Source organism: Salmo trutta, unplaced genomic scaffold (genome assembly GCF_901001165.1).
Source record: "Salmo trutta unplaced genomic scaffold, fSalTru1.1, whole genome shotgun sequence".
Classification (NCBI taxonomy): domain Eukaryota; kingdom Metazoa; phylum Chordata; class Actinopteri; order Salmoniformes; family Salmonidae; genus Salmo; species Salmo trutta.
The window spans coordinates 410,205-437,681 of NW_021823154.1; the positions used below are offsets into that span (position 1 = coordinate 410,205).

At 43.8% G+C, this 27,477-nt stretch overlaps 1 protein-coding gene across 1 annotated transcript; it reads right to left on the reverse strand.

The window, feature by feature from the left end:
* Positions 1-3,459: 3,459 nt before the first annotated feature.
* LOC115189404 (protein NLRC3-like) lies at positions 3,460-27,436 on the reverse strand. Its single transcript, XM_029748014.1, has 17 exons — positions 27,358-27,436; positions 20,946-21,112; positions 19,034-20,834; positions 18,777-18,950; positions 14,991-15,164; positions 14,649-14,822; positions 14,023-14,069; positions 13,334-13,886; positions 12,315-12,406; positions 10,077-10,114; positions 9,037-9,101; positions 8,690-8,904; positions 8,242-8,501; positions 7,956-8,084; positions 4,576-4,702; positions 4,469-4,498; positions 3,460-3,881 (listed from the first exon to the last, which is right to left on the reverse strand). The coding sequence occupies exons 1-17, from the start codon at positions 27,426-27,428 to the stop codon at positions 3,547-3,549; spliced, it is 4,452 nt and encodes a 1,483-aa protein (XP_029603874.1). The 5' UTR covers positions 27,429-27,436; the 3' UTR covers positions 3,460-3,546.
* Between the last annotated feature and the right edge of the window lie 41 nt (positions 27,437-27,477).

A 27,477-nucleotide genomic window follows, 5' to 3' on the forward strand; every position in this document is an offset into this window, starting at 1 on the left:
TTCTTAAAATCAATACACAGAAGTATATATTTTTAAACCTGCATATTTAGCTAAAAGAAATCCAGGTTAGCAGGCAATATTTAACCAGGTGAAATTGTGTCATTTTGCGTTCATTGCACGCAGAGTCAGGGTATATGCAACAGTTTGGGCCGCCTGGCTCGTTGCGAACTAATTTGCCAGAATTTTACGTAATTATGACATAACATTGAAGGTTGTGCAATGTAACAGGAATATTTAGACTTCGGGATGCCACCCGTTAGATAAAATACGGAACGGTTGCATATTTCACTGACAGGAAAAACGTTTTCTTTTCGAGATGATAGGTCATTAATATGGTCGAATCCAGAAACTAAGGCTCGTATTTCTGTGTGTTATTATGTTATAATTAGGTCTATGATTTGATAGAGCAGTCTGACTGAGCGATGGTAGGCAGCAGCAGGCTCGTAAGCGTTCATTCAAACAGCACTTTCGTGCGTTTGCCAGCAGCCCTTTGCAATGCATTGCGCTGTATATGACTTCAAGCCTGTCAACTCCCAAGATGAGGCTGGTGTAACCGATGTGAAATGGCTAGCTAGTTAGCCGGGTGCGCGCTAATAGCGTTTCAAACGCCACTCGCTCTGAGACTTGGAGTAGTTGTTTCCCTTACTCTACATGGGTAACGCTGCTTCGAGGGTGGCTGTTGTCGATGTGTTCCTGGTTCGAGCCCAGGTAGGAGCGAGGAGAGTGACGGAAGCTATACTGTTACACTGGCAATACTAAAGTGCTTATAAGAACATCCAATAGTCAAAGGTATATGAAATACAAAATCATATAGAGAGAAATAGTCCTATAATTCCTATAATAACTACAACCTAAAACTTCTTACCTGGGAATATTGAAGACTCTTGTTAAAAGGAACCACCAGCTTTCATATGCTCTCATGTTCTGAGCAAAGAACTTAAACGTTAGCTTTTTTACATGGCACATATTGCACTTTTACTTTCTTCTCCAACACTTTGTTTTTGCATTATTTAAACCAAATTTAACATGTTTCATAATTTATTTGAGACTAAAATGATTTTATTGATGTATTATGGCTCACTGGTGTTCTTCCATGCGGTCCCTGGGAGGGGTGCGTCACTTGAGCGGGTTGAGTCACTGACGTGGTCTTCCTGTCTGGGTTGGCGCCCCCCTCCTTGGGTTGTGCCGTGGCGGAGATCTTTGAGGGCTATACTCGGTCGCAGGATGGTAAGTTGGTGGTTGAAGATTTCCATCTAGTGGTGTGAGGGCTGTGCTTTGGAAAAGTGGGTGGGGTTCTATCCTGCCTGTTTGGCCCTGTCCGGGGGTATCATCGGAAGGGGCCACAGTGTCTCCTGACCCCTCCTGTCTCAGCCTCCAGGATTTATGCTGCAGTAGTTTGTGTCGGGGGGCTAGGGTCAGTCTGTTATATCTGGAGTATTTCTCCTGTCTTATCCGGTGTCCTGTGTGAATTTAAGTATGCTCTCTCTAATTCTCTCTTTTTCTTTCTTTCTCACTCTCGGAGGACCTGAGCCCTAGGACCATGCCTCAGGACTACCTGACATGATGACTCCTTGCTGTCCCCAGTCCACCTGGCCGTGCTGCTGCTCCAGTTTCAACTGTTCTGCCTGCGGCTATGGAACCCTGACCTGTTCACCGGATGTGCTACCTGTCCCAGACCTGCTGTTTTCAACTCTCTAGAGACAGCAGGAGCGGTAGAGACACTCTCAATGATCGACTATGAAAAGCCAACTGACATTTACTCTTGAGGTGCTGACCTGTTGCAACCTCGACAACTACTGTGATTATTATTATTTGACCATCCTGGTCATTTATGAACATTTGAACATCTTGGCCATGTTCTGTTATAATCTCCACCCGGCACAGCCAGAAGAGGACTGGCCACCCCTCACAGCCTGGTTCCTCTCTAGGTTTCTTCGTAGGTTTTGGCCTTTCCAGGGAGTTTTTCCTAGCCACCATGCTTCTACACCTGCATTACTTGCTGTTTGGGGTTTTAGGCTGGGTTTCTTTTTTTGTTAAGTTAAAATAAGTGTTCATTCAGTATTGTTGTAATTGTCATTATTACAAATAAAAAAATATAAAACAATTCGGCCGATTAATCGGTATCGGCTTTTTTTGGTCCTCCAATAATCGAGGTCAAGAGGTCTACCTCTAATTCATATTCTAATTCTGATACACTGTTAGGAACCAGCTCATAGCCCGTAACAAAGAGGGAGAGAACGTGGAGATATAGAAAAACATTTATTAAATAAAGTCAACTATATACAAGTAACAATGGGGTGTGTAGTCAGTAGTGGAAGTGAGTGGATGTGTTCACAGATGGTGATAATGAGGGCTGTTGAAAGGTGCCAAAACAAATGAACACAACAAAGCCCCAAAATGCCACAACCAAAAACAACAGTGTGTCTGGGTGGAGAGAGTCTCCTCAATGAATGGGGGAAAGGTGTATTTATCCCCGGGACACAGCCGAGCCCAGGTGTGTCCCATTTCACTGACGACCCTTCCGGCTCCGCCCACCGACATCCTATTAAAGAAAACAAGATCAAAGAGAAAGAATTCTGCAGACAGAGTGGGAGGGTCGTCACAGAGTGGCAGAGCGGGAGGGTCGTCACAATGTGACAGAGTGGGAGGGTCGTCACAGAGTGACAGAGCGGGAGGGTCGTCACAGAGTGACAGAGCGGGAGGGTCGTCACAGTGTGACAGAGCGGGAGGGTCGTCACAGAGTGACAGAGCGGGAGGGTCGTCACAGTGTGACAGAGAGGGAGGGTCGTCACAGAGTGACAGAGCGGGAGGGTCGTCACAGTGTGGCAGAGCGGGAGGGTCGTCACAGAGTGACAGAGCGGGAGGGTCGTCACAGAGTGGCAGAGCGGGAGGGTCGTCACAGAGTGACAGAGCGGGAGGGTCGTCACAGAGTGACAGAGCGGGAGGGTCGTCACAGAGTGACAGAGGGGGAGGGTCGTCACAATGTGACAGAGCGGGAGGGTCGTCACAGTGTGACAGAGCGGGAGGGTCGTCACAGTGTGACAGAGCGGGAGGGTCGTCACAGTGTGACAGAGTGGGAGGGTCGTCACATTGTGACAGAGTGGGAGGGTCGTCACAGTGTGACAGAGCGGGAGTGTCGTCACAGTGTGGCAGAGCGGGAGGGTCGTCACAGTGTGACAGAGTGGGAGGGTCGTCACAGTGTGACAGAGTGGGAGTGTCGTCACAGTGTGGCAGAGCGGGAGGGTCGTCACAGTGTGACAGAGCGGGAGGGTCGTCACAGTGTGACAGAGTGGGAGGGTCGTCACAGAGTGACAGAGCGGGAGGGTCGTCACAGTGTGACAGAGCGGGAGGGTCGTCACAGAGTGACAGAGCGGGAGGGTCGTCACACACACACAATATATATATACAATATATACAATGTTTTTTTCTCCATAACGTTTGTACACTGTTACTATCCATTCTACCATTAGGTTGGTACCCCAACACTGTTACTATCCATTCTACCATTAGGTTGGTACCCCAACACTGTTACTATCCATTCTACCATTAGGTTGGTACCCCAACACTGTTGATCTGAAGCAGTGAACAAAGACAGGGGTCCAGCTCCCCAAGAAGGTTGATCATCCTGGAACATGACTCAGTTCCTTTTCTCAACACCATGTCGATGATGTCACGTGCCTTCTCTGCCCTCTCAGCTATCACCTTCACTGACTCCATTTCCTCCTGGTTGATGACTGTGTGTTGCAGGAGTCCGTCCAGCAGTTCATTCAGGGCAGGTCTTGACACTCGTTTCACAAACTCTGTCCGTACAGAACGCAGCTGCTGCTCTGCAGAACCAGTCAGACTGCTCTCAGCCGGACCTCCTGCCCCCAACACAGCACCTGAGAGAGTCAGGTTACAAAATAACTACATTTGTACATTTACATTTCAGTCATTTAGAAGCAGACTCCTAAAATAAAAGTATTGAGAAAACATTATCTTTTACAATAACGACCTGAACATATCACATATTCACATTTAGGGACGGTTTCACAGACATAGAAAAACAGTTTGGAGCATTCAGAACCAGGCTAATCTACATCAAGTCCTGGAGGAGATGTCATTGGGCCATTCAGAACCAGGCTAATCTACATCAAGTCCTGGAGGAGATGTCATTGGGTCATTCAGAACCCGGCTAATCTACATCAAGTCCTGGAGGAGATGTCATTGGGCCATTCAGAACCAGGCTAATCTACATAAAGTCTTGGAGGAGATGTCATTGGGTCATTCAGAACCAGGTTAATCTACATCAAGTCCTGGAGGAGATGTCATTGGGTCATTCAGAACCAGGCTAATCTACATCAAGTCCTGGGGGAGATGTCATTGTTCTTGAAGACAGTCTTTTCTAATCAGGACTAGTCCAGGTCCTACAGTAAACCATGTTGACTGGCCCTCAAGTCATTGGTTTGTACCTCTCATGTTTACTTACTAGTTGAATGGGTTTCAGTGATGAATTCATCTGAAAGAAACAAAAATAGGTTAAATCACTCTAAATAGCATCTGTCAGAAAAAGTGATGATTGACACATTCTCCTACATTTTTGTAGAGTTTCTTTCCATACTATCCTCTCATCATCACCGATTAACTCCATCTCAATCCCTGTAATTTCCATAACCACCTTGAAAAAGCTTGGTGTGGTGTCTCTATGTATGAGATGAATCCTCTGGAGGGAGAGAGAGAGAGACAGAGAGGTTAAACAAAAACATGGTTAAACATCAATTAAAAACACAACACCAAATCTTCCTCCACAGTAACTCAACACAACAGCCTCTGAATACCCCATATACTCAAACAGATCAATGTTAACCATTTTGTAACAGGCAAACTCAACCCCCAGTCTCGCTGCAACATGCCCTCCAGCATTCCCACCACGTCCACAGACCCCTGTCCAGGCAAACTCAACCCTCAGTCTGGCTGCCAACATCTCCTCCAGCATTCCCACCACGTCCACAGACCCCTGTCCAGGCAAACTCAACCCTCAGTCTGGCTGCCAACATCTCCTCCAGCATTCCCACCACGTCCACAGACCCCTGTCCTCGAATACTGTTCTTTCATGTTTTCCAAATTGCTAATTTAGCTGCCCCTGACACAAAGTTAAGAGAACTACACCCCTTCTACTAAACCTGGACATTGTCCCAAATATAAACATTTGGGAAGAGAAAACCTCTCCCAGAGCTGAGAACCAGCCAGTGATCAGTACAATCATCCCGACCAACCTGGGACACTGTAAGAACAGATGTACCAGAGTTTCAGACTCAGCACAGAATGGACACCCCTCCCCAACATGACAAACTCTCCAAGTCTGCATAACAGACTCATAAAATGGAGTCAGGCCAGACAAATCACCCCCCTCCAGCTTTAAGAGGAAAAGGTGCTTGTCTAAGCCCAAACAGCCTGCTCTCCTCATCACTGTGTAGACTGTATCCACCCAGCTAGAACTGTCACAGTACAACAGTCTCTGGGCTGCTTGAAGCCAGAAAGCCATGATCCTAGAAGAGATGTCCACCAGGCCTTGTCCATCCTTGTGCAGTGGCAGGTACAGGGCTGCAGCTTTAATCCAATGTTGTCGAGACCAGAAGAGATGGACAGCTCTTGTATCAGGTGGCTGTAAAATCATTAGTCTGTGCCGCAGCGTAGAGGTGGCTAGGTTATTAGCTAGCAGCACCCTTCCCCTATAAGACAGCTGGGGTAGCACCCATTTCCACCTAGACAATCTGGCACACACCTTCTCCACTACACCATCTGTTCTTTTTTTGAAAGACATCAGAGCCTAGAAAAAGTCTTCATCCCAACCGTGGAGTGGACCCTATCTGAAGCTGACCTGCCCAGAGCGATTCACTCTTTCCCCAATTAACTCTACCTGAGGAGACCCCCTCACACACCTTTAGAGCGTTTGAGAGAACCATAACATCCTCACCCCCTGTAATAAAAACTGTCACGTCATCTGCATACGCAGACCGTGCTATCGTGGGACCCTTCATAACCCCTGGCACAGAGAAACCAGTAAGCCTCGCTCTTAAAAAACAAAGCATTGGTTCAATTGCCAGACAATATAACTGTCCTGAAGTTGGGCATCCCTGCCTAATACCCCTTTGGACAGGGATGGGGCAGCTCAACCCATACATGAGGCCCCAGCATACAGTAAACTCATCCAAGACAAAAAAAACGTCCCCAAACCCAAAGGCTTTCATTGTTTGAACAAGTACTGGTGGTCCACACGGTCAAAAGCCTTCTCCTGATCCAAAGAAAGTAAACCCACATTCACATCAGATAGTTTACAAACATCTGAAACATCTCTTATCAGAAACAAGTTCTCAACGATAGAGCGGTCAGGTACACAGTCAGACTGGTCGTTGTGGACCAACAACCCCAGATATTCTTTCAACCTGTTTGAGAGACACTTAGATATCCTTTCCTATTCTGCACACAGCAATGCAACAGGTTGCCAGTTTTTTTTAAAGGGCCAAATCCTGCCTTTTGGCAACAATGAAAGCACAGCACATTGACAGGATACAGAAAGAGAATCCTCATGAAAAGATTCACACACCACTTCATAAAAATCCCCCCCAATAGACAGCTGGGGTAGCACCTCAGTGCTTATAGAACTCAGATGGTAAAACATCGATGCCAGGGGCTCCGGGGTCCCTCTGAGTGAGCAACTTCAATTCAATAGATTTTATGTCCTGTTCAAGGGCCCTGATAGTCTCTTTAACTTCAATACTAGACAGAGCAGTATACTGTTGACAAGACACACGTATTTGGGCCTTCCCAACCTCCCACCATTGTCTCAAGGATTCAAATTCTAATTAATAACCGTCCATTTTTCCCAGAACAACAAAAACTTTTCCCAAAACATGGCGTCATGTAATATCTTCACATTAAAATACCAATAAGGTGTTGACCTTAATAACAGGACAAGTGAATATCAACAGTAACAATATGGGGATCAGAAAAACCCACAGGAGTAATGTTATCTTACAACTCTACTACAGTAGAGCTCATATACATATAACCAGTCTAACCTTGCTGCACCGACACCACCTTCATTAACTACTACAGTAGAGCTCAGATACATATAACCTGTCTAACCTTGCTGCACCGACACCACCTTCATTAACTACTACAGTAGTGATCAGATACATACAACCTGTCTAACCTTGCTGCACTGACACCACCTTCATTAACTACTACAGTAGTGATCAGATACATACAACCTGTCTAACCTTGCTGCACCGACACCACCTTCATTAACTACTACAGTAGAGCTCAGATACATATAACCTGTCTAACCTTGCTGCACCGACACCACCTTCATTAACTACTACAGTAGAGCTCAGATACATATAACCTGTCTAACCTTGCTGCACCGACACCACCTTCATTAACTACTACAGTAGTGCATAGATACATACAACCTGTCTAACCTTGATTGATTGTTTGAGTCATCGCCAGCTGCTATCATATCAGAAATATCCATATCCTTCTCCTGATCCTCCTAAAACGGAGGCCCCAAGCCCCTGACTCCCCTCTGCCACATCCCTCTCAACACTCCCCACTTGTACCACATTACTCGTACCGGGCATCTCCTCCACTGCCATCCCCATCTCCAGTGACATCCCCATGTGGGTCGCCATCCCCACCAACACCAGGACAATTCAACAAGAAATACAATATATCTAATTCTACCACTGAAAAAAACCTGAATCAGCAGAAAAAGGAAAACAACCAAGAAAAGTAAACAAGAAAGAAACCACAGGCGATCTAACTCCAGACAACACTCACACTCGCTCATACAATACCCTGCATGCACCAAACACTGCCAGCATGCACAGAGACAGAGACAGACAGAGACAGAGACAGAGAGCGAGATGTGACTTAAATGTCAGATTCATTTACTTAGTGTACTAAAACTTTACCGGTGGAGTGATGGAGGTAGAACAGGGAATGTTCAGTCTGAAGGAACTATTCAGTTTGAAGGACTGCTCTGGTCTTGTGTTGGGAAACCTTTTAGACCCTTGAAACTTTGATTCCTGTTGTTCCACAGCCTGCGAATTGAGGCACAGAGTACACAGCCAGTCAATGTATAGTCTAATTCAAACATTATTCAGAAAACTAGCAACAAACTTATCTTCATTTAATGAGTGTCAACATAAACTGCACCACTGATTAGTTAAGGTCATCTCTATAATAATGATACCTCACCTGTATTTGTCCGGGGTTACTGGGGAACAGGTATAGGCGAGAAATTAATGTTTCCCTTTTCACTGTCAGATAGAGCATCAGCTCACAGTGGACATCTACGTTCCAAGAAAAGATATAGCTCAGTATAACAGAGATAGCTGAGAACTTGGGATGGAGAATCTTAGCATGGAATCTGGTGACCTCATGCACTTCCTCTAAAGACACTCCATGTTCCTCTACATGAAGAATCTTCATCTCATTCCTCAGAGAAGGGTTGGTCCCTGAACAACACAATAAAAAGGAGACAGAAAGACAAATATTGTATTATTCATCCAACTAAAACACAAAGAATATGCAGTACCAGATCACAGTAAACTCAAACTCCCAGAACAGTTCATTCATTAATTCAGGAAGTGAAACTCAGTTACATGGAAATGTCTTTCTGAATACTATTTCTATATGGTTTTACCTAAACAGACACAGTGTGGCAGATGAACTTCCTCCAGTTCACCTAACTCCATAGTGATGTCCAGCAATGGACCACCTTGTGTGTACTGCATGTCTTTCAGAAGGTGACTGTAGGGTTCACAGTTCCTGAAGTGATACTTCAGAATGACATCTCTCTCACACAGCCAGCGCAGCCCAGACACTGTGCACTCATAACTCCCTTTGGGTGTCCTGTTCCTGAGGGCAACAACAAGATATGGTAGAGAGGGTCAATGGTCAAATGGAGAGGTTGGATTAGAAGACTATTCCCAAAGGTAATGGGGAAATACACTAGCAAGTGGAATGAAATGTTAAAAGTAGTTATTTTACCTGAACATTGTCACTCCCTGGACAGTGGAAGTCAAGGGTTCAATCTGAAGCCAGTGTGTGGAGTCCTGAACAAGGACAGGCATGTCAGTAATACATATGGGGCCTGTTTCCTGGACACAGATTGAGTCTAGTGCTGGACTAAAAAGCATGCTCAATGGAAGTTTCAATAGAAAGTTCTTTAAGGTCCAGGACTAGACTTAATCTGTGTCTGGGAAACTGGCCCATTAACCAAAGTAACTAATCTAATGTATTTACTCAATGTTACATGGAATGCTGGTGATTTATCAATTCAACTGTCGAATTACAAAATATGACAACAGCTAAAATCCTGCATGACTACAAGCAGAACACAGGACTGTCTATATCCCAGTATGAATGGTTGGTCAGTACACACCTGGCTTTGAGACTGTGTTTATATTACTAAAGCAGAACACAGGACTGTCTATATCCCAGTATGAATGGTTGGTCAGTACACACCTGGCTTTGAGACTGTGTTTATATTACTAAAGCAGAACACAGGACTGTCTATATCCCAGTATGAATGGTTGGTCAGTACACACCTGGCTTTGAGACTGTGTTTATATTACTAAAGCAGAACACAGGACTGTCTATATCCCAGTATGAATGGTTGGTCAGTACACACCTGGCTTTGAGACTGTGTTTATATTACTAAAGCAGAACACAGGACTGTCTATATCCCAGTATGAATGGTTGGTCAGTACACACCTGGCTTTGAGACTGTGTTTATATTACTAAAGCAGAACACAGGACTGTCTATATCCCAGTATGAATGGTTGGTCAGTACACACCTGGCTTTGAGACTGTGTTTATATTACTAAAGCAGAACACAGGACTGTCTATATCCCAGTATGAATGGTTGGTCAGTACACACCTGGCTTTGAGACTGTGTTTATATTACTAAAGCAGAACACAGGACTGTCTATATCCCAGTATGAATGGTTGGTCAGTACACACCTGGCTTTGAGACTGTGCCTGACTCCTGCAGGTATGTAAAAGTAAGAATTGACATTATGACTTACCTCAACATGGTCACAAGTCTTACAGCTCTGAGGAATCCCTGAAGTCAAAAGTAGTTGTTACTTAAAATGGACAATCTCATGGAATAATGAATTAATAATTATTAATTAGAGTTTTAATAAAAATGAATATATACTAATCAAAAAAATAAAGGGAACACTTAAACAACACAATGTAACTCCAAGTCAATCACACTTCTGTGAAATCACACTGTCCACTTAGGAAGCTACACTGATTGACAATACATTTCACATGCTGTTGTGCAAATGGAATAGACAACAGGTGGAAATTATAGGCAATTAGCAAGACACCCCCAATAAAGGAGTGGTTCTGCAGGTGGGGACCACAGACCACTTCTCAGTTCCTATGCTTCCTGGCTGATGTTTTGGTCACTTTTGAATGCTGGCGGTGCTTTCACTCTAGTGGTAGCATGAGACGGAGTCTACAATCCACACAAGTGGCTCAGGTAGTGCAGCTCATCCAGGATGGCACATCAATGCGAGCTGTGGCAAGAAGGTTTGCTGTGTCTGTCAGCGTAGTGTCCAGAGCATGGAGGCGCTACCAGGAGACAGGCCAGTACATCAGGAGACGTGGAGGAGGCCGTAGGAGGGCAACAACCCAGCAGCAGGACCGCTACCTCCGCCTTTGTGCAAGGAGGAGCAGGAGGAGCACTGCCAGAGCCCTGCAAAATGACCTCCAGCAGGCCACAAATGTGCATATGTCTGCTCAAACGGTCAGAAACAGACTCCATGAGGGTGGTATGAGGGCCCGACGTCCACAGGTGGGGGTTGTGCTTACAGCCCAACACCGTGCAGGACGTTTGGCATTTGCCAGAGAACACCAAGATTGGCAAATTCGCCAATTGCGCCCTGTGCTCTTCACAGATGAAAGCAGGTTCACACTGAGCACGTGACAGACGTGACAGAGTCTGGAGACGCCGTGGAGAACGTTCTGCTGCCTGCAACATCCTCCAGCATGACCGGTTGGCGGTGGGTCAGTAATGGTGTGGGGTGGCATTTCTTTGGGGGGCCGCACAGCCCTCCATGTGCTCGCCAGAGGTAGCCTGACTGCCATTAGGTACCGAGATGAGATCCTCAGACCCCTTGTGAGACCATATGCTGGTGCGGTTGGCCCTGGGTTCCTCCTAATGCAAGACAATGCTAGACCTCATGTGGCTGGAGTGTGTCAGCAGTTCCTGCAAGAGGAAGGCATTGATGCTATGGACTGGCCCGCCCGTTCCCCAGACCTGAATCCAATTGAGCACATCTGGGACATTATGTCTCGCTCCATCCACCAACGCCACGTTGCACCACAGACTGTCCAGGAGTTGGCGGATGCTTTAGTCCAAGTCTGGGAGGAGATCCCTCAGGAGACCATTCGCCACTTCATCAGGAGCATGCCCAGGCATTGTCGGGAGGTCATACAGGCACGTGAAGGCCACACACACTACTGAGCCTCATTTTGACTTGTTTTAAGGACATTACATCAAAGTTGGATCAGCTTGTAGTGTGGTTTTCCACTTTAATTTTAGGTGTAACTCCAAATCCAGACCTCCATGGGTTGATAAATTGGATTTCCATTGATTATTTTTGTGTGATTTTGTTGTCAGCACATTCAACTATGTAAAGAGAAAAGTATTTAATAAGATTATTTCATTCATTCAGATCTAGGATGTGTTATTTTAGTGTTCCCTTTATTTTTATGAGCAGTATATAAGTGAGCAACAGTCTCAGAATGTACACTCATTAGCATACCATAATCTGACATTAGTGTTATATTAATGAATGTTTGTGGAAGCAGGAAAAAACATTGTTCTGTTCCATGTTTTGTAGATGTTGGGGGGGCCTGATTTCTGGTAGATCCTAGGATGAGAGCTTATTAAAGGTAGAGTCAGCTAAATTATTTTGTACGAGCAGCACCACAGATATTGTGATGAGCAAGATGCCTGACTTCTCTCTCTCACACAGTATCTGCCCATGTACAAGGGTTCCCTTCACTCTCTTACAGAGTGTTAGCCACGGGACCAAAACAGCGGAGAAGTTTAGCCTTGCGCTACAACACTCTTAGTTGTTGTACAAATTGACCCACTATGATGTTTACTTTGTGCATCTACGTCATATCGCTGACTCTAAGTTTGTTTTGACCAAATAGTTCATGATTGTTTTCCTTGCCTGGGACTCAACTATAACGAATGCTTTAAAACTATTTGGATTTAAAAACAATTATCAGTTAACACTCACATTTCTCAGGCCCAGGCTTGATCCAACTCTCTCCACCATGGTCTCTGGTGTTCTCAGGTCCAGGCTTGATCCAACTCTCTCCACCATGGTCTCTGGTGTTCTCAGGTCCAGGCTTGATCCAACACTCTCCACCATGGTCTCTGGTGTCCTCAGGTCCAGGCTTGATACAACTCTCTCCACCATGGTCTCTGGTGTCCTCAGGTCCAGGCTTGATCCAACACTCTCCACCATGGTCTCTGGTGTTCTCAGGTCCAGGCTTGATACAACTCTCTCCACCATGGTCTCTACTGTTGGTAAAGCAGAAGGATAGACTGTGATTAAACTAAATACAACTTAGAAAGGCTTTATATAGCATACATACAGTCTTCATAAGACACACAACAAGTTTATATGGGGTGAGAGAACAACTCCCTATGTAGGGCGCATTGCCTAAATGTGACATAACCCACTATGTCAACTTTCGTAGAGGCAATACTAATGAAGACATTGCATATCTTGAGGAAAGCCCTTAGAGATGTGAAGTCACCAGGTATCATGAGTTACATACCCCCGGTAGTGATGAGAGAGAGAATGACATTACAGAGAGGCTGTTCTATTTAACAGGTTCTGATGCCCTATAGTGGTTACAGAGAGAATGACATTACAGAGAAGCTGTTCTATTTAACAGGTTCTGCTACCCTCTAGTGGTTAGAGAGAGAATGACATTACAGAGAGGCTGTTCTATTTAACAGGTTCTGATGCCCTCTAGTGGTTAGAGAGAGAATGACATTACAGAGAGGCTGTTCTATTCAACAGGTTCTGATGCCCTCTAGTGGTTAGAGAGAGAATGACATTACAGAGAGGCTGTTCTATTTAACAGACTGAAATTAAATAGAGGACAGGAATCTACTAACACATTAAAACACACCACTACTACTAATCTAACTGTCTGTAGGTCCAACAGAACACATTAAAACACACCACTACTAATGTAATTATAGAAATGATGAAACAAATGATGAAACATTGCTTTGACTCACCTCTGAATGTGTTGGTCATCTATCTGACACAGGGTCACTGAGGAGGAGGAGGAGCAAACCCCAAACCCAGGATAGAGGGGTTCAGTGAATATGGTGTAGAATGTGTAAAGGTGTGTCAGTGTACCAGAGGAGGACACACTATAGAAGGACAAAGTACCAGCTGGCCAGTCCAGATACACTCCAACTCTGTTAGAATCAGGACCAGAGATGGACCTGCTGACTCCAGGATGGTTAAAGTGATAACCACAGTGAGAGCAGACTAAACTCCAGGACTTCCTATTGCCTCCAATCTTACTGTCATCCTCCCATCCCTTCCTCTTCATTCCTTTGTACACCACACCAATGTCAGCCTTGCCACCATCCTTCTCCACCTCCCAGTAATAACGACATCCAGATAAGCTTTCTCTGCAGAGAACTTGGGGACTACAGTCAAATCTGTCTGGATGGTCTTCATAATGCTGCCTCTCTTTCACCCGTGTCACCTTCCTGTTCCCCTCAGACAGTATCAGGTTTGGGTTTACTGTATTTGGGTCCAGGGTGAGATGACAGGCATCTGTAGACAAAAGGAGAGTTGAATCAAACCACATCTTCATATAAAATGTTGTTTTGTAGGTACAGAACAAGTATTGATTAGTCACTATGTTACTATAGTTCTGAATATGTAGTTAATTAGGATTGAAGAGACGTACATTTCCTCAGCCCTGATTTCAGCCTGCACTCTCCACCATGATCCACACTGTAGGAGAAACAGGTTATTGACTGACAAAGACCTAATAAAGCAGTCAACATTTAAACCATATTGTTGTGTTCTGGTGCACTATCCAAGTTCATTACTAGAGACATACAGGTATTCTATCCTACCTACTACATACAGAGCAGAGTACAATTCATTACTAGAGACATACAGGTATTCTATACTACCTACTGCATACAGAACAGAGTACAATTCATTACTAGAGACATACAGGTATTCTATCCTACCTACTGCATACAGAACAGAGTACAATTCATTACTAGAGACATACAGGTATTCTACCCTACCTACTGCATACAGAACAGAGTACAATTCATTACTAGAGACATACAAGTATTCTATCCTACCTACTGCATACAGAGCGGAGTACAATTCCAACAGGATATCAGAGATGCAGAAGAAGAGTATTCATGTGGTGATGATGTATGCTGTGTTGGAGTGCTCAGCCTGCTGAGTAAACTTCCCCTTAATTCAACCATCATGTCCTCATGTTACTGACCCTACTACACTACATATGACACAACCGCTGCTCACACTATTAGGACATCTATTCTGACTTACTTCAGCTTCATCAGTTTATATGTGGGATCCACCAGAGCAGCTGAAAGCAGTCCTCCTGCAGAGTCTCCTGGGTGATTGTAGCTCAGGTCCAGCTCTTTCAGGTGGGAGGGGTTTGACCTCAGAGCTGAAGACAGAGCAGCACAGCCCTCCTCTGTGACCAGACAGCCAGACAGCCTACAGAGAGACCCACAACAGCTGTCTAGGTTGGTGTACTGGTGTCAATAATCTTGTAGGACACCCATACATTTGTCCATGACACAAACATTGTGATGAAACATTAGATTTTCACAGTACTTGTTTTACTAAGCTCAGTACCGACCTGACTGAAAGAGCTGTACTTACCCCAGTGTGTGTAGTTTACAGTCTGGATCCTCCAGTCCAGCAGACAGCAGTGTAACTCCTGAGTCCTGCAGGTCATTGTCTCTCAGTTCCAGTTGTTTCAGTTGTGAGTTGGGTGAACTCAGGACTGAGGCCAGATCTGAACAGCAACCCTCTGTCAGACCACACTGACCTAGACTAGAGGGCAGAAGAGCACATGATTAACACATATTTAAAACATCCACATAATAACTCATACTGAAGATATTTAACTCACCCTAGTGTCTGTATGTTGCGGAGTGGACTGGCTAGTCCAACACAGAGCAGCTCCACTCCTCTGTCTCCCAGGTCATTGTAGCTGAGGTCCAGTTCTCTCAGGGGGGAGTTTGGTGTCTGCAGAGCTGAGGCCAGAGTCTCACAGGATTCATATGTGATTTTACAGCCATCCAGTCTGGAGAGAGGAGATATGTCAATACACTGTTAAATATGCAAAACATTAAGAATAATGAGATGCATTAAGACAATAACAGAAGGACATGATTAACCAATGTTAAAAACATACTTTTTACAGCCCTTTTAATTTTTTTATCTATATTTATTTATTTATATATTTGTAGTATATGTTTTTACAAGATGATTGATGAGAAGAGAAGCATCCAGCTCATTGGGAATCTCTCTACACCCCCCATATACCATGTCATTGGGTCTCTCTACACCCCCCATATACCATGTCATTGGGTCTCTCTACACCCCCCATATACCATGTCATGAATTATGCAGACAGACGGATTCAAAGTGTGTTTACATTGTAATACTTCTGACAGACAACTTCTAACTCCGCCCATAACTTATGGAATTATAGCATTCCCAGAAAGCATGAATTATTGACTCATTGTTAGTTTTACACTTAAGAAATGTTTTATTTATTTATTTTCATTTAGGCAGGAGTGTCACGTCCTGACCATAGTAAGATGTTATTTTTATGGTAGAGTAGGTCAGGGCGTGACAGGGGGTGTTTTTTTGTTGTTTATTCTATATGTTCTATTTCTATGTTGGTTTGTTTGGGATGATCTCCAATTAGAGGCAGCTGGTCCTCGTTGTCTCTAATTGGAGATCATACTTAAGTAGGGGTTTTTCTTCCTGGGTTTTATGGGTGATTATTTTGAGTAGTGTTTGTTTCTCCTCTGCGTCACGGTTTGTTGTTTTTTCAGTTTATTTATGTATTGCAAAGTTTCACAGAGTAAATAAAATGTGGAACGACACACACGCTGCACCTTGGTCCTCTCCTTTTGACAGCCGTGACAAGGAGGGAACAAACTGAACAGTACAGCCATATGTAGGGATGGCAGGAGGGGACAAACTGAACAGAACAGCCCCATATAGGGATGGCAGGAGGGGACAAACTGAACAGAACAGCCATATGTAGGGATGGCAGGAGGGGACAAAATGAAAAGAACAGCCCTATATAGGGATGGCAGAAGGGGACAAAATGAAAAGAACAGCCCTATATAGGGATGGCAGGAGGGGACAAACTGAACAGAACAGCCCTATATAGGGATGGCAGGAGGGGACAAACTGAACAGAACTTTTTATTTCACCTTTATTTAACTTGGCAAGTCAGTTAAGAACAAATTCTTATTTACAATGATGGCCTAACAAAATGTAAAAGGCCTCCTGCGGGGACAGGGGCTGGGATAAAAAAATATACAAGACAAAACATACATCACGACAAGAGAGACAACACAACACCACATAAAGAGAGACCTAAGACAACAACATAGCAAGGCAGCAACACATGGCTACACAGCATGGTAGCAACACAACATAACAACAACATGGTAGCAACACAACATGACAACAACATGGTAGCAACACAACATGACAACAACATGATAGCAACACAACATTGTAGCAGCACAAAACATGGTACAAACATTATTGGGCACAGACAACAGCACAAAGGGCAAGAAGGTAGAGACAACAATACATCACACAAAGCAGCCACAACTGTCAGTAAGAGTCTCCATGATTGAGTCTTTGACTGAAGAGACTGAGATAAAACTGTCCAGTTTGAGTGTTTGTTGAAGCTCGTTCCAGTCGCTAGCTGCAGTGAACTGAAAAGAGGAGTGAACCAGGGAGGTGTGTGTTTTGGGGAAATTTAACAGAATGTGACTGGCAGAACGGGTGTTGTATGTGGAGGATGAGGGCTACAGTAGATATCTCAGATAGGGAGGAGTGAGGCCTAAGAGGGTTTTATAAATAAGCATCAACCAGTGGGTCTTGCGGTGGGTATACAGAGATTACCAGTTTACAGAGGAGTATAGAGTGCAGTGATGTGTCCTATAAAGAGCATTGGTGGCAAATCTGATGGCCGAATGGTAAAGAACGTCTAGCCGCTCGAAAGCACCCTTACCTGCCGATCTATAAATTATATCTCCGTAATCTAGCATGGGTAGGATGGTCATCTGAATCAGGGTTAGTTTGGCAGCTGGGGTGAAAGAGGAGCGATTACGATAGAGGAAACGAGATCTAGATTTAACAGGCCTGATAGAGGAAACCAGGTCTAGATTTAACAGGCCTGATAGAGGAAACCAGGTCTAGATTTAACAGGCCTGATAGAGGAAACCAGGTCTAGATTTAACAGGCCTGATAGAGGAAACCAGGTCTAGATTTAACAGGCCCGATAGAGGAAACCAGGTCTAGATTTAACAGGCCCGATAGAGGAAACCAGGTCTAGATTTAACAGGCCTGATAGAGGAAACCAGGTCCAGATTTAACAGGCCTGATAGAGGAAACCAGGTCTAGATTTAACAGGCCTGATAGAGGAAACCAGGTCTAGATTTAACAGGCCGGTGCTGAAGGAGGACGAGCACCCAGCAACAGTCAACAACTATTTTAAAGTTTAATGCTTAAAACCAGCAAATCAAATTGTTTGGGGACAGACTTGGTGGAGACAACCGAGCACTGAAGGTGTTCCTAGGTAAAGATTTCCACTTCACCACCTTTGGAAGATGACTGTCGTTCTGCTGTAGAATTTGTTAATTTTGACTCGTGTAATAAACTCTATACATTAGTTTATACTGGATTAATCATATATTTTTGCTAACTTTAATTTTGTTAGTTATATTCCAACATTCCCTCCATCTTGTGACCAATATCAGTTCTTTTTAAGTCTTGGTTCCTATAGTTTATATTTTCTTCTAAACACATTCTAACTCACTCAAGATATTTAACCTTAGTTTGATATATTTAGCACATTTGATGAATGTTTCTGCATATTTACCAAGATGTTAAAATAATAACTACAAATATATAAACTCTAAAAAGACAGTGGATACTGAAGAAAGTTAACTCACACAAGTGTCTGTATGTTGTAGAGTGGACTGGTTAGTCCAACACAGAGCAGCTCCACTCCTCTGTCTCCCAGGTCATTGTAGCTGAGGTCCAGTTCTCTCAGGGGGGAGTTTGGTGTCTGCAGAGCTGAGGCCAGAGTCTCACAGGATTCATATGTGAGTTTACAGCCATCCAGTCTGGAGAGAGGAGATATGTCGATACACTGTTAAATATGCAAAGCTTTAAGAATAATGAGATGCATTAAGACAATAACAGAAGGACATGATTAGACTATGTTTAAAACATACTAACTCACTCAAGATATTTAACATTAGTTGCATATAATTATCACATCGTATGTATGTTTCTGCATATTTACCAAGATGTTCCAAAAAAAATGTAAAACATAATAACAAATAATTACTACAAATATATAAACACTATAAAGACAGTGGATACTGAAGATATTTAACTCACACTAGTGTCTGTATGTTGCAGAGTGGACTGGTTAGTCCAACACAGAGCAGCTTCACTCCTCTGTCTCCCAGGTCATTGTTGCTGAGGTCCAGTTCTCTCAGGGGGGAGTTTGGTGTCTGCAGAGCTGAGGCCAGAGATTCGCAAGATTCATATGTGAGGGTACAGCCATCCAGTCTGGAGAGAGGAGATAATCTGTTAGATATAAAAATCCTTCATTATAATGATACTGTAAACATCAACTCAATAACAGAACTTACAGTGCTCTCTTGCAGGTTTTCACTACCGGCAGCAACCTCTGATAACCTTTCTCTGATGTGTTGTATGTCTTCAGGTCAAACTCCTCCAGCACCTCCTCTGACATCAGTAACAGGTAGGCCAGGGCTGAACATTGGTCAGGTTTTAGTCTTGTTTCTGAAAGAGTTCCTGATCGCAGGGAGGTCTGCATGTCTTCAACTAGAGAGTTGGCACCAAGTTCATTCAGACAGTGGAACAAGTTGATGATCCTTTCTGGTGAGGATTCCATTTCGATGTTGTTTGAAAGGTACCTGACTGTTCTCTCAACTGTTTCCTCATTGGTCTGTGTTGTACTTCCTGTCTGTGTCAGAAGGCCTCGTAACAGATTCTGATTGGACTCCAGTGAGAGACCCAGAAGGAAGCGGAGGAACAGGTCCAGGTGTCCATTCTCACTCTTCAAGGCCTGGTCCACTGCTCTCCTATGTAAGACAGACAACTGTATTGACTCCTTCTCTTTATCATCACTAGTGGGGGAGAAAACATTTTCCTTCTTGTCCAGACATGATTCTAAAGCATGCACTGCTGCTAGAAACTCCTGAATGCTCAGATGCACAAAGCTGTAGACCTTGTCTTGGTACAGCCCAGATTCTTCTTTAAAGATCTCTGTACACAATGCTGAGTACTCTGATGCCTCTGTGACATCAAGGCCACACTCTCTCAGGTCCTCCTCATAGAAGATCAGGTTGCCCTTCTGCAGCTGTTGGAAAGCCAGCTTTGCCAGTTTCAGGATCATCTCTTTGTCTGACTGAGACAGTTCCTTTGGGTTTGTCTCTGTTGCTTTGTTGTACTTCTTGTTCTTCACAATGGTTTGGATGAGCATGAAGTGTGAATACATCTGGGTCAGAGTTTTGGGGACTTCATCCTTCTCTGCCTCTTTCAGTATCATCTCAAGGACAGTGGCTGATATCCAACAGAAGACTGGCATGTGGCACATGATGTGGAGGCTCCTTGATGTCTTCATGTGTTTGATGATATCATTGGCCAGAATCTGATCTGGGATTTTCTTCCTGAAATACTCCTCCTTCTGTGGATCATTGAACCCTCGTACCTCTGTCACCTGGTCAACACACTCAGGAGGGATCTGATTGGCTGCTGCAGGCCTTGAGGTTATCCAGAGGAGAGCAGAGGGAAGCAGATTCCCCTTGATGAGGTTTGTCAGCAGCACGTCCACTGAGGTTGGCTTCGTGACATCACAGCACTTCTCATTGTTTTTGAAGTCTAGAGGAAGTCGACACTCATCCAGACCATCAAAAATGAAAACAGATTTGGTTTCACCATCTTCAATGCTGTCAATCTCTTTCAGCTCTGGGAAGTAGTGGGAAAGAAGTTGCATCAGACTGTATTGGTCCTTTTTCAGGTTCAGATCACGGAAAGGAAGAGGAAACATGAAATGAACGTCCTGATTTGCTTTTCCCTCTGCCCAGTCAAGGATGACCTTCTGCACAGAGACTGTTTTTCCAATGCCAGCGATTCCTTTTGTCAGCACAGTTCTGATAGGTTTGTCTTGTCCAGGTAAAGGCTTGAATATGTCGTTGCATTTGATTGGTGTCTCTTGTGTGGTTTGTTTCTTGGATGCCATCTCTATCTGTCTAACCTCATGTTCATTATTGAGCCCTCCACTTCCACCCTCTGTGATGTAAAGCTCTGTGTAGATGTCCTTTAACAGACTTTGGTTTCCATGGTGTCCAATTCCTTCAGATATGTGTTGATACTTGTGTTTCAGTTTAGCTTTAATGTCTTGTTGGACTGTCAGCAGAGTTTGACCTGTATGAAAACAATGAGAGTTGGGACTCATAAGTTTGTGTGTGTGTGTGTGTGTGTTTAATAAGGGCCTTTGTACCGTTCTTTGTAATATTGTATGAAATACAGTCTTACTTCTTCTGTCCAGAAGGTTGTGTGTGATATTTAATGGATCCTCACTGTCCAAACTCTCCACTTCCTTATTGTCATCTGGTAATGGTTCCTGGCTGAAAGCAGGTGGCTGATCACTCTTCATTGATAGCAGGCTGGTTGTTGGGGACTCTGCTCTGGGCTTCTGGACACTGAACAAAACAGGGAGACAGATCACCTCATCAATATCTCATCAACTTCATTTTAACAACTGTATAATGGACCTTCTCTGTATAATTCCTGATGTTTCTATTTAAATGAATCCACATTTGGGAAAACAGCAGCACTGAGTGGTATCTACTCTGTCTTTTATAAAGCTAGCCATCTTCAGTTAGCTAGCCATTTTCAGTTAGCTAGCCATCTTCATTTAGCTAGCCATCTTCAGTTAGCTAGCCATCTTCAGTTAGCTAGCCATCTTCAGTTAGCTAGCCATCTTCAGTTAGCTATCCATCTTCAGTTAGCTAGCCATCTTCAGTTAGCTAGCCATCTTCAGTTAGCTAGCCATCTTCAGTTAGCTAGCCAGCTTCAGTTAGCTAGCCAGCTTCAGTTAGCTAGCTATCTTCAGTTAGCTTCCCATTCCAGGTCAGGCTTCATCCATACTATGATAGTGTATACGTCCACTGCTAAGTCTAGTAGGCTTATAACTGTGTGTCGCACATGGCTAGTCGAACCCCAAACTCTTCATTTAGGCAGGTTAACTCAGAGCTAACTCCACTTATCCTGAATGAAGTGTCTGAGCCACTAGTTGAGGACCAATGAAATCAGATACCATTCCTCTCACACAGATTGGGTCATCCTCCCCTTCATTTGAGGAAGATGACCGATGTAAAGATTGGATTAATCATATAGCTCTGCATTGACATGATTGGTTGACGGTAGGTGGGGGCGGGAGGTCCTGTATAAACACAAACTCACTTCCTTGACAACAGCTCTGCACTGCTCCTCAAAGAACAGGAAGTATGAACGCCCTGACTTCTACAAAGGCCGTATCACCGTAAAATGCTGCATGGCAAATGCAGACGTCAGATTGATCATGCAGAGCCTTTATTTTTGTATTTAACCTTTATTTAACTAGGCAAGTCAGGCAAGTCAGCGGTGCTGCAATCTACTGCAGAGATAGCCTGCAGAGTTCTGTCTAACTATCCAGGTCTGTACCCAAACAATTTGAGTTCCTACTTTTAAAAATCCAACTTTCCAGAAACAAGTCTCTCACTGTTGCCGCTTGCTATAGACCACCCTCTGCCCCCAGCTATGCTCTGGACACCATATGTGAACTGATTGCCCCCCATCTATCTTCAGAGCTCGTGCTGCTAGGTGACCTAAACTGGGACATGCTTAACACCCCAGCCATCATACAATCTAAGCTTGATGCCCTCAAACTCACACAAATTATCAATGAACCTACCAGGTAAAACCCCAAAGCTGTAAACACGGGCACCCTCATAGATATTATCCTAACCAAATTGCCCTCCAAATACACCTCTGCTGTTTTCAACCAAGATCTCAGTGATCACTGCCTCATTGCCTGCATCCGTAATGGGTCTGCGGTCAAACGACCACCCCTGGTTACTCTTCAAAAGTGCCTTCCTACCATCTTAAATAAGCATGCCCCATTCAAAAAATGTAGAACTAGGAACAGATATAGCCCTTTGTTCACTCCAGACCTGACTGCCCTTGACCAGCACAAAAACATCCTGTGGCATTCTGCATTAGCCCCCATGATATGCAACTTTTCAGGGAAGTTAGGAACCAATATACACAGGCAGTTAGGAAAGCTAAGGCTAGCTTTTCAAGCAGAAATGTGCATCCTGTAGCACAAACTCAAAAAAGTTCAGGGACACTGTAAAGTCCATGGAGAATAAGAGCACCTCCTCCCAGCTGCCCACTGCACTGAGGCTAGAAAACACTGTCACCACCGATAAATCCACTGTAATTGAGAATTTCAATAAGAATTTTTCTACTGCTGGTCATGCTTTCCACCTGGCTACCCCTACCCCGGCCAACTGCCTTGCACCCCCCACAACAACTCGCCCAAGCCTCCCCCATTTCTCCCCATTTCTCCTAGCTGATGTTCTGGAAGAGCTGCAATATCTGGACCCCTACAAATCAGCCGAGCTAGACAATCTGGACCCTCTCTTTCTAAAATTATCTGCTGGAATTGTTGCAACCCCTATTACTAGCCTGTTCAACCTCTCTTTCATATCATCTGAGATTCCCAAAGATTGGAAAGCTGCCGCGAACATCGCCCTCTTCAAAGGGGGTGACACTCTAGACCCAAACTGCTACAGACCTATATCTTTAATATCCTACCCTGCCTTTCTAAGGTCATCGAAAGCAAAGTTAACAAACAGATTACCGACCATTTTGAATCCCACTATACCTTCTCCGCTATGCAATCTGGTCATGGCTGCTGGTCATGGGTGCACCTCAGCCACGCTCGTGGTCCTAAACGATATCATAACTGCCATCGATAAGAGACATTAATGTGCAGCCGTATTCATCGACCTGGCCAAGGCTTTCGACTCTGTCAATCACCACATTCTTATCGGCAGACTAAACAGCCTTGGTTTCTCAAATGACTGCCTTGCCTGGTTCACCAACTACTTCTCTGATAGAGTTCAGTGTGTCAAATCGGAGGGCCTGTTGTCCGGACCTCTGACAGTCTCTATGGGGATGACACAGGGTTCAATTCTCGGGCCGACTCTCTTCTCTGTATACATCAATGATGTCGCTCTTGCTGCTGGTGATTCTCTGATCCACCTCTACGCAGACGACACCATTCTGTATACTTCTGGCCCCTCCTTGGACCCTGTGTTATCAAACCTCCAGACGAGATTCAATGCCATTACAACACTCCTTCCGTGGCCTCCAACTGCTCTTAAATGCAAGTAAAACTAAATGCATGCTCTTCAAGCAATCGCTGCCCGCACCTGCCCACCCATCCAGCATCACTACTCTGGACGGTTCTGACTTAGAATATGTGGACAACTACAAATACCTAGGTGTCTGGTTAGACTGTAAACTCTCCTTCCAGACTCACATTAAGCATCTCCAATCCAAAATTAAATCTAGAATCGGCATCCTATTTCGCAACAAAGCATCCTTCACTCATGCTGCCAAACATAACCTCATAAAACTGACCATCCTACCGATCCTCGACTTTTGCGATGTCATTTACAAAATAGCCTCCAACACTCTACTCAACAAATTGGATGCAGTCTATCACAGTGCCATCTGTTTTGTCACCAAAGCCCCATATACTACCCACCACTGCGACCTGTACGCTCTCGTTGGCTGGCCCTCGCTTCATACTCGTCGCCAAACCCACTGGCTCCAGGTCATCTATAAGTCTTTGCTAGGTAAAGCCCCGCCTTATCTTAGCTCACTGGTCACAATAGCAGCACCCACCCATAGCACACGCTCCAGCAAGTATATCTCACTGGTCACCCTCAAAGAAAATTACTCCTTTGGCCGCCTTTCCTTCTCTATCGAAACTACAAATACTTATGAGTTACGTTGCACTTCCTAAGGCTTCCATTGGCTCTCTAAAGCCTTCAGAACGTGGATTGAGGCGTCTCCTGTCTCTGGGGAGATAATAGGAGCACAGTTTGTCAGTGGACTGCCTGGTGACTAAGAGATTGGAAATGCGCATTGACGTGAGAACGCTGTTTTTTCTTTTCCTCTCTGAATGAAAACACTATAGTCCGGTTGGAATATTATCGCTATTTTACGAGAAAAATACCATAAAAATTGATTTTAAACAGCGTTTGACATGCTTCTAAGTACGGTAAAGGAACATTTAGAATTTTTTTGTCTCGATATGCGCTCACTACCCTTTGGCTAGAGACCTGAACGCACGAACAAATCGTCGGTATTTGGACATAACTATGGATTATTTGGAACAAAAACAACATTTGTTGTGGAAGTAGCAGTCCTGGGAGTGCATTCTGATGAAGATCAGCAAAGGTAATACAATTTTTCTAATACTAATTCTGAGTTTAGTGTGCCACGAATTTGGCGGGTGTCAAAATGGCTAGCCGTGATGGCTGAGCTATGTACTCAGAATATTGCAAAATGTGCTTTCGCCGAAAAGCTATTTTAAAATCTGACATAGCGACTGCATAAAGGAGTTGTGTATCTATAATTCTTAAAATAATTGTTATGTATTTTGTCAACGTTTATGAAGAGTATTTTTGTAAATTCACCGGAAGTTTATGGTGGAAAATATATTTTTTCTGAACATCATGCGCCAATGTAAAAAGCTGTTTTTGGATATAAATATGAACTTGATTTAACAAAACATATATGTATTGTATAACATAATGTCCTAGGAGTGTCATCTGATGAAGATCGTCAAAGGTTAGTGCATAATTTAGCTGTGTTTTGGGTTTCTGTGACATAATTCCCTGCTTGGAAAATGGCTGTGTGATTATTTGTGTCTATGTACTCTCCTAACATAATCTAATGTTTTGCTTTCGCTGTAAAGCCTTTTTGAAATCGGACAATGTGGATAGATTAACGAGAGTCTTATCTTTAAAATGGTGTAAAATAGTTGATTGTTTGAGAAAATTGAATTGTGGTATTTTAGTACTTTTTGTATTTCGCGCCATGTCTTCCCATTGGCTGTTGGCTAGGTGTCCCGCTGGCGGAACGGGGTTCCGCTAGCGGAACGTCTAGATGTAACAGGTTAAGCATCTCCAATCCAAAATTAAATCTAGAATCGGCTTCCTATTTCGCAACAAAGCATCCTTCACTCATGCTGCCAAACATACCCTCGTAAAACTAACCATCCTACCGATCCTCGACTTCGGCGATGTAATTTATAAAAATAGCCTCCAACACTCTACTCAACAAATTGGATGCATTCTATCACAGTGCCATTCGTTTTGTCACCAAAGCCCCATATACTACCCACCATGGTCGGAACTGGAAGCACAAGCATTTCGCCAACCATTCATTCATAAAAGTGGGTACTGTGTGACAGAGTGATAGACTGTTTTGTCATCATGAAAGACAGGTGGATGGCATTTGTGTTTCTTTACAAGTAGGGTGAGTCAACATTATCTTTCTACTTGCACACACACAGCCACATCATATTTAGCTTATGTTGATTGGACTAAATTATTTTTGGTTGAACTGGTATTGGAATAGTGGAGGCAGCTCCTGTTTTCTTTGTGACTTGCTGTAACTCTCTGTGGTTCTAAATCAATAGTTGTTCTGTGGTCAGAAAATGTCAGAAACATTACCTTGACCATGCTGTAGGTCATATAACTGTTTGTTACATGCAGTATGCTTTGTGGACTTCACTGGACAGAGGTTTCTATCCGGTTTTGTGATAAAACAAAGTTGTGGTTGAATTTATTATCCGTCTTATTGTCTCAGCCTTTAGTCCTATATATCACTGTGTCTTATTGTCTAGGCCTTTAGTCCTATATATCACTGTGTCTTATTGTCTCAGCCTTTAGTCCTATATATCACTGTGTCTTATTGTCTAGGCCTTTAGTCCTATATATCACTGTGTCTTATTGTCTAGGCCTTTAGTCCTATATATCACTGTGTCTTATTGTCTCAGCCTTTAGTCCTATATATCACTGTGTCTTATTGTCTCAGCCTTTAGTCCTATATATCACTGTGTCTTATTGTCTAGGCCTTTAGTCCTATATATCACTGTGTCTTATTGTCTAGGCCTTTAGTCCTATATATCACTGTGTCTTATTGGCTCAGCCTTTAGTCCTATATATCACTGTGTCTTATTGTCTAGGCCTTTAGTCCTATATATCACTGTGTCTTATTGTCTCATCCTTTAGTCCTATATATCACTGTGTCTTATTGTCTCAGCCTTTAGTCCTATATATCACTGTGTCTTATTGTCTCATCCTTTAGTCCTATATATCACTGTGTCTTATTGTCTAGGCCTTTAGTCCTATATATCACTGTGTCTTATTGTCTAAGGCCTTTAGTCCTATATATCACTGTGTCTTATTGTCTCAGCCTTTAGTCCTATATATCACTGTGTCTTATTGGCTCAGCCTTTAGTCCTATATATCACAGTGTCAAGGCATATGAATTAACAGGTTATAGAGCACACAATGAAATGATCACAACACATGGGTTTTAATATGGCTGCCTCCCCCAGTGATTTTACCCACGCACCACTACTGATTCAGAGTTGACCAAATCTGACTCTCTAACTCCTCATATCTGATGAACAGTGATTTGTTGACACCGGAGGGAGAAGAGCATCCGGCAGCGTGTGCAACGATGTCCAAGAGGGAAAAAAAACTGTGTTCGTTGTTTGTAGTAACATCTTTGTTGTTGTAACATCCCAAATGGATGGTTTCACCATTAAGGAATCTGGCTTTAAGAGAACTGTATATATTTACAATTAATCGCTTACCTCTTAGAACTGGTGTCTTGAGTCATTTTAAAGGCAGTGGTCCCCTCCTCTCTCTCCCCATAGAGACTCATTTTAGAGGCAGTGGTCCCCTCCTCTCTCTCCCCAGAGAGGCTCATTTTA